The 8,199-nt window shown below is 48.9% G+C and overlaps 1 protein-coding gene across 1 annotated transcript; it reads right to left on the bottom strand.

Moving 5' to 3' along the window:
* Positions 1 to 2,872: 2,872 nt before the first annotated feature.
* ERF (ETS2 repressor factor) lies at positions 2,873 to 7,899 on the bottom strand. The gene is made up of 3 exons (XM_015825708.1): positions 7,670 to 7,899; positions 5,307 to 5,422; positions 2,873 to 4,083 (listed from the first exon to the last, which is right to left on the bottom strand). Exons 1-3 carry the CDS (start codon positions 7,699 to 7,701, stop codon positions 2,873 to 2,875), a joined length of 1,359 nt encoding a protein of 452 aa, XP_015681194.1. The 5' UTR covers positions 7,702 to 7,899.
* Positions 7,900 to 8,199: the final 300 nt, after the last annotated feature.

The raw sequence follows: 8,199 nt of genomic DNA on the forward strand, positions 1-8,199 counted from the left end.
GTTTTCATTTTCTTTTTGTACATTCTTAAAATGAACGACACCCCATTTTCTTTGATATGTACAAGAATCTGAATAAGGCTATATATATATATATATATATGTATATATACATACATATACATATATGAAACAACCCTCAAGCACGTTACTGCTTTATATTGACCTCACAAGGAAGAGGTTATTCATTCCAGATCCCGCTTTGGGGTTCATGGCAGCATCCCATAAGTCAGCTTTTTTTGGGGGGGGGTGTCTACATGCAAATCTGTCTCTTTGGGGAACTGAGTCACCTCTGTCCTAACAGAGTGGGGAGCAAGGCAAATACATCCATAAAGATTTGGAGCACAGCTGAGGGGAGACACGGCTGCGTAGCAAGATTCCCAAATATATATTTTTTTTGTTTTCTCCAAGGCACCGTTATCCTGCAGGGTCACTTTTCTTGATCCTCTTCCACAGAGGATCCAAACCTTCCGTTGCAAAAGCAAGGAGGTGGGATTACTTAACAAGATGGGGGGAAAGAGTTAGTCTTCATTTCTGAAGTTGCTGGGCGGGAACGGGCACAAGGAAAGGAAGAGCCATCTTTTCAGGGACAACGGTTGTGTGGACCGAGAAAAAAAAAAAAGGATGTCCGTTCCCTGCTTAGGTTCCCTTGGAAACAGCAACAGGCACTTTAAAAAAACCCTTCAGATCCCACCCACCCCTTTAATTCCCAAACCTAATGGGGGTTTAATGGCCACGGGGGGGGGGGGATGTCCAACCTTTTGGCTTGCTTGGGCCGCTGTGAGTGAAGAGGATTTTTTTTAATTTTATTTATTTGTATCCTGCCTTTATTACTTTTACAAAGAACTCAAGGCAGTGAACATATTCAACACACTTTCCTCCTCCTACTTCCTCACAACAACCCTGTGAGGTGGGTTGGGCTGACAGGGACTGGTCCCAAGGTCACCCAGCTGGCTTTCATGGCTAAAACGGGACTTGAACTCACAGCCTCCTGCTTTCTAGCCTGTTTCCTTAACCATTAGACCAGGGGTAGGCAACCTGGGCTCTTTTATGACTCATGGACTTCAACTCCCAGAATTCCTGAGCCAGCATAGCTCAGCATGGAAACCTCTGCCTTTCCCCTCAGCATGGCTGGCTCAGGAATTCTGGTAGTTGAAGTCCACGAGTCATAAAAGAGCCAAGGTTGCCTACCCCTGCCCTAGACCAAACTGATTCTGGAATTATCTTGGGTGGCCTATAAAATACATACAGGTAGTCCTCGACTTACAACCATTTGCTTAATGACTGTTCGTTACAATGGTCACATGATCAAAATTCAGACACTTGGCAACTGCCGTGTTGTGCTGCCCCGGGATCATGTGATCAATATTTGTAACCTTCCCAGCCGGCTTCCTAGCAAGCAATTCAATTCGCTTAACAACCGCACATTTCAGTTAACAACGTCAGCGATTCGCTTAACAACCGGGGCAAGAAGGATTATAAACTGAGGCAAAACTGCCGCCATTTTAGCAACACAACATCTATCACTAGTTACCAAGGGAACCGTTTGGTCACTAAGCAAAACTCACTTAACGACGGTCTTGCTTAGTGACAGAAATTCGGGGCTCAGTTGCGGTCATAAATTGAGGACTACCTGTAGTACAGTTAACGTGTATAAATCACATAATGTTAAAAGATTACAGACTTGTGAGGCGGCATTGTTAGCTGTCCAGGCCTGCAGGCTGGACAAGTCTGAACTAGGCCCAAGCCCATCCTTGGATTTTTTTTTTTTTTAATAGTTTCCTAAAGCATTGTTATAAAGGGAAAGTCTTTGGTGGGGTGGGCAAAGATAGATAGAAAAATCGTCTTTTGCCACTAGTGGTGAGGATGACATTTTGTACAGACACCCGTCAACCATCCATGGGGGTAGCAAGCCCCGAAAACGTACGCGATCCCCTCTTTTTCTAGGTTAGAAGACAACGGCAACACAACGGACGCGTTTGAACAACAAAGATGCCTCAATGATCCCACGCTAACCATTTATACAGCGGGCATGTCCAAGCTTTCGGCTTTCCTGGGCTGCATTGAGTGAAGAGGACTTGTCTTGGGCAGCCTATAAAATATTTAATATAATTAATATATAGAAGGGAAAGGTCTTCCTATCCGGTTGTGTCCAACTCACCGTTTCCTGGCTGAGGGAGCCAGCGTTGTCTGAAGACAATTTCCGTGGTCATGTGCCCAGCATGGCTATACGCCAAAGGCGCACGGGAAGGGGTTAAAAGGGACAGAGAACATATGGCTAACTCTCTTTTTGATCCACTGGGGGATTAAAAAGTGTATTGTGCTTAAGATTGCTAATTGCAAGTTTGTGTGTGTGTGTGTGTGGACGAGGGAAATAACAGGGTGGCCGCTTCCATCAGACTACCCTTATTATCCCCTACAAAGCTCCCCCCAATGCTTTTTTTTAAAACTACACCATATTTTTTGGGGGGGGGGACAATCTTAATTAAAAAGGTCCTGAGGCTTATAGTGTGTGGGGCGGGAGAAAGAGGAAAGAGAACCCTTAAAAACAAACCTGGCATATTAATTTTTAGAAAATCCCCCCCCCTTGCAAAGAGGTTTTACATATATATAATATATATATATATTTAGATTTAGATTTATATAATGCATATAGACAAGTAAAAACTTCCCCGCCCCTACGTATTCTTTTTTTCTGGCTTCCAAAGAAGGAGAAGAGCATGTACAGAGTTCCAGGCCAAGGAAGGAAGGAAGGAAAAAAGAAAGGAAAGTAGAAAGATAATCTCTGAGTTAAGGCAGCAAAGTCAGCCCACCCACCCACCCCGTCATCAGTCCATCTGTCCGGAGGGAGGGAGGGAGGGCTGTACGTCCCCGTCTAGCAGTCCCGATTCTCAAGGGTCAGCTCTGCTGTGGCCTGCTGCAGCTCCGTGCTGATCCGTCGGCCTCCCACTGCGTCCCCGTGACCAACAGCATCCTCCTCACCCTTCACTTTCTTGTCGTCTGTTTCGTCGCCTGTCCCGCCGGCTTCCAGCCGCTGATCCTCACTCCAGCGGCGTTTGAAACGTAATTTGAGGGGAATGCATTTGCCGCTATCCCCGGCCCGAGAAACGGGGGGCGCCAGGGCTGAAGTCTCCCCATTTTCGATCTTCTCCAGGGGGACTGAAGGGGCCTTAAAGACCTCCTCGTCATCCTCGCTGATATCGGTGACCTCCACCGTGAGGTCTTCCTCAGACTCTCCTTCCGAGATGGGTTCCACTTTGATCTGGGGGACGAGGGGCTCCGGAGCAGCTGCAGAAGAGGAGGAGGAGGAGGAGGCAGGGAGACCGCTGCTGGAGTCTCCCGGGGGCACAGCTGGAGCTGGCGGAGGCTGCTTGTCACGGTTGCGGCGCCCCAACGGCGGCGGCTGCAGCTTGAATTTGAAAGGGCTGGGGGTCTCCTCAGCGTGTGGGGGCGGAGGGGGAAGAGGGGGCTTCTCCAGGCGCTGGGGCTGCGGGATGATAATGTTGGGGTAGTGGAGGAAGGCCCTGGGACTGAGATGGTAGTTGTACACACTCTGGGTGTGCGCTTGGAGGTAGCGCTTCATGTCCTCCGGGTTGAAGGAGAAGTGGGAGCCGCTGGGATACATGGGGCTGAGGGTGGGCGAGGGAGTATAATTCATGTGAGTGGGGGTGAGGGGCAGGGCAGGAGACATCTGGGGGGGCAGGAGAGCAGCAGGCCCAGCCATGGGGGACCCGGGGAAGGGGCTGAGAGGCTCAGGAACCCGCGGGCGAGGATAGATCCTAAAGAGGGTGTCGTGGGTCAAACGTGGATGGCCGGGCAAGGGGGGACCACGGAATCCACCTGCCTCTCCTCCACCACCACGCCGCTGCTCTTCGGCCAACGATTCCTCGACTTCTGAATTGGCTGAGGTGCCGTCGCTGCAGTCGCTGACCGAGCCCCGAGCGAGGCGGCGAGCCACGGCGGAGAAGACCCCAGGCGAACGCAGATCCTCGGCCGGTGACAAGATATCAGATGGGGTGGAAGGGGGAAAGCGGAAGTGTGACCCACCCGAGGGCACAGGTGGGGCACTTTGGGGCACGGCCCCACCTACAAGGAGGAGGAAAGCAAACCAGGGGAATCAGCGTCACAAGAAACGAGGATGAAAATGTCTAAGAGGAGAACTAACCTCCCTCTCCGTCCAACCACTCCTTTCTCAAAGTCCAGTTGAACAGATTCAGCTCACGGAAGCAAGACCAGTGACCTGTTAAATATCTACCCCATTTGTCAAAGGCCTTTTCCGACCCCCTTGTCAGGCACCAAAGCTCAGGTCCCCATGTGAAAGTCCAATCTAACTGATCAGTGGCTAATCCTGAATTTTCTCAGCTAACTTTCGGCACCTGCTTAAAGTGAGACAAGGGTCAACAGCACTCAAAAAGGGTTGAACTTTGTCTGCGTGTAGCTATGTAGGGATTCTAGGCTGATATCCCTTTTTCACTCTCCCTCCAGATACTGCCGTCCCTTTTCCTAGTATAGTAGATCGGGGATGTCCAACCAAGGTAACTTTTAAGACTTTAAAAAACCTTTAAGACCTTCAGGAGCATCTAAGGCAGGGGTGTCCAACCTTGGCAACTTTACAACCTACAGCCATGGCTGGCTGTGGAATTCTGGGAGTTGAAGTCCATAGGTTGTAAAGTTGCCAAGATTGGACACCCCTGCCTTAGATGCTCCTGAAGACATTCCTTGGTGGAGAACCAGGGTGATCATGTACCAAACAGAGCATGGGAAATAAATAAAGTCCAAAATTGCCAAGCTTGGACATTCCCACCCTAGAACTTTTGAACTGGCCACATCCTGGACTGTATTCTTTCTAGACAAATACATTCTTCTCCCAAATGGTCATTTTCCCCAGGGCCAATCAGCCAATTAACCCCCCAAAAAGAGAACCCAGAATTTAACCTGCAATCCCTTCCTTCCACCTCTACGTTAAAAAAACCCCTCCACCTATACTCTATTTCCAGCACAACTACAGGGACACTCCCGTTCCAAAGTTAAAACATTTGATGGGAAAATTATCTTCCTTCCTTATGGGTCGATATATTTTTCCATAAGTAAAATAAAGACCTTTGAACCTCTCTCTTTTTTTTTTCTTTGGGGCACACCCAACAGACCCATCACGATGTAGATGCATGCGTGTCTGTGGTCGGGCGTCGCTCGTTTTTCCAGCGGTACTAAATGCTTTAAACTTAAGTTTCTTTGGCTTTCTAGCCAGGGGTTCAAGAACGCCTGCAGATAGAGGTAATCTGCTCTGCAAGTCTTCCCACCACGCTTACCTGCCATGCCCATATCAATGAAAGGGTAGTTGACCAGCACCAATTTGTTAAAGTTGAACTTGTAGGTGAAACGTTTCCCTTTGGTCTTGTGCAGGATCCGCTTGTTGTAGTAATATCTGCAGGATCGTGAGGAGGAGGAGGAGGAGGAGAAGGAGGAGGAGGAGGAAGAGAGGGTCAGTGACTCACAAGTCCTACTTCTCCCCCACCATCAAAACCAAACTCGGGAGTCTGTGGGTGTCTGCACAGCCCCTAAAGGAAGTGTTACAGCCTTAGCAAGTGTGAAGCAGCATCTGTTCGATGCTTCTTGTCCCTGTGATTGCAAAGGGATTTGGTAACAGCCTTGTAAATAGCCACTAGCCCACAAACTTTGCATAGGAACAACTGCCTATTACGTAAGGATGAGAAACCAGTCTAAGCAAATTATTAGCCTTGGGGCAAGTGTACATTTTCTACCCCTCCAGTTATGGGGTTATTCCTCTATTATGCATGTGGAAAAGAGGGATTTATTGGTGTCTGTAAGCTGACGTTGGTTTGCGTCAAGGAGTTTCCAATCCGAGTCAATAATTCTTTTTAATGGAATGGCACACACACCTCAGTAAATAGCTGTGAGTTGGATTAGGACAGGGGTAGGCAACCTTGGCTCTTTTATGACTGGTGGACTTCAACTCCCAGAATTCCTGAGCCAGCCATGCTGAGGGGAAAGGGAGAGGTTTCCATGCTGAGCCATGCTGGCTCAGGAATTCTGGGAGTTGAAGTCCACGAGTCATAAAAGAGCCAAGGTGGCCTGCCCCTGGACTAGAAGGCACCCAAGTGTATTCATAGAGGTAGCCTCTAACTTACAACCATTTGTTTAGCAAAGTTACAAAAGCACTGAAAAAATGTGATTTATACAACTTAATCCTTGCACTTAACCACCACTGCAGCACCTCCACGATCAAAGTCAGAGTGCCTGGCAACTGGCATGTATTTACAAGTATCTCAATGTCCTGTGTGTGTGTGTGTGTGTCATGTCATCGCCATTTGCAACTTTCCCAGGCAGCTTTCGACAGGCAAAGTCAAGGGGGGGGAAAAGCCCAATTCGCTTAACAACTGCAGTGATTCGCTTAACAACCCTGGCAAAGCAGGTCATAAAAGCGAGCACGGCTCACTTAACTTCCGCCTTGCTTAGCTTAGCAACAGAAATTCAGGTGCCAACTGTGTTTATAAGTTGAGGAATATCTGTATTCCTATCATTTTAGGTGATCTTATATAGGAGGGCTACGTCTAATTTTTCCCAAGTTTTATTCCACCAACAGCAGAAACAAGGGGTCCTGTCTCACCAGCAGCATTCCACAATTTCAGATAGGAATCTTTTTCCAAGCTATACAGGAGACATTTGTGAATGCAATACAGGTAGTCCTCAACTTACGGCCACAATTTGTTGAGTTTTGACGCATTTTACAACCTTTCTTGCCACCGTTGTTAAGTGAATCACCGCAGTTGGTAAGTGAGTAACACGGTTGTTAAGCGAATCTGGCTTCCCCATTGACTTTGCTTGTTAAGAGGTTGCAAAAGGGGATCACAGGACGCCAGGAAACGGCAACCGTCATAAACGTGAGTCAAGTTGCCAAGCATCTGAATTTTGATCACGTGATCATGGGGATGCTACAAAGGTGTGAAAAATGGTCCTAAGTCACCTTTTCCAGTGCCGTCGTAACTTTGAACGGTCACTAAATGAACTGTTGTTAAGTCAAGGGCTACCTGTACAGATGCAGTTCCCCTGGTTTTTACAAGTGGAAAATTTATAAAGTAACCCAACAAACGAAATCAGCAGCCTAACGAACTAAAACTGGTCTTCACTGAATTAGCCCTTGGACTTAACGCAAACTCCTGCCATATCTTGCATGGAACCGTGTGCTTAGCTCACTTTTTCATCCATCTTGTTTGAAAGGCACAGTTTTAAAAAAGAGATGAATCGTAATCACCCTATTCAGACAGCGGATAACGTTCTCAGCTGCTTGGGAAACGAGTGGAATAAAACGGCCCTTAAAAATTCCAGATTTTCCACCCCTAAAGTTTTATTCTCTCTTGCAAAACATCCCCAATTTATTTTTCACCGGAGCGCTGCAAAACGAGCCAAGCTTTCCATATTTTGCGAGGGAAGGGCTGGGCCAAGCGGCACGTGCATTGTGTACATCCCTGGATGCATGCCTGTGTGGGCATGTTTCTAAGCCCTAAATTAAAAAGCTGCAGAGAGAGCCCCACTGGCTGAATTTCGCAGCGTTCCTTTCCCACCATCCCCGCTGGCTCCTCACCAGGTGCTCACCCCCCCCCCCTGCCTTCCAAATTCCTGGAATTTCTCCACCCATCTCTGCCCGTCTCACCTCAGAGCCCGGCTCAGCTTGTCGTAGTTCATCTGAGGCTTGCATTTCCTCACCCCCCAGAGCCGGGCCACTTCGTCGGGGTCCTTGATGACAAACTCGCCGTAGTCCCCTTGCCAGGCGATGACGTCATGGTACTCTTCCTTCCGCAGCAACTCCAGGATAAAGTGCCAGAGCTGGATCTGACGGGAACCGGGACTCGACTCCGGCTTATAGGCCCAATCCGGGAAGGCGAACCCTGCCAAGCAGAAGGGCAGCGTTAGCCAGCTCGGTCTGGGAAGGGAGGGGGCGTGTTTCCAAGACAGGGCAGCCAAGAGCCCACCACCCCCGCCACCATCCTCCCCCCCCCCAGCATAGAAGAGTTAGAAGCAAAGTGCTGGCAATTCCCATACGCGGATCCTCTGGCTGCATCTGATCAGGACATGTTGGCAGGAGCCCTGGGTGGCTCAAAGCCACCCCCCACCCCCACCAGGATGCAACGGCTGCGGCGGCGGTGGCATGTGGATTTTAGCCACCACCCCCCTCCCCAGTGT

This window comes from Protobothrops mucrosquamatus, unplaced genomic scaffold (assembly GCF_001527695.2).
Source record: "Protobothrops mucrosquamatus isolate PMUCROS unplaced genomic scaffold, P.Mucros_1.0 scaffold2763, whole genome shotgun sequence".
Classification (NCBI taxonomy): domain Eukaryota; kingdom Metazoa; phylum Chordata; class Lepidosauria; order Squamata; family Viperidae; genus Protobothrops; species Protobothrops mucrosquamatus.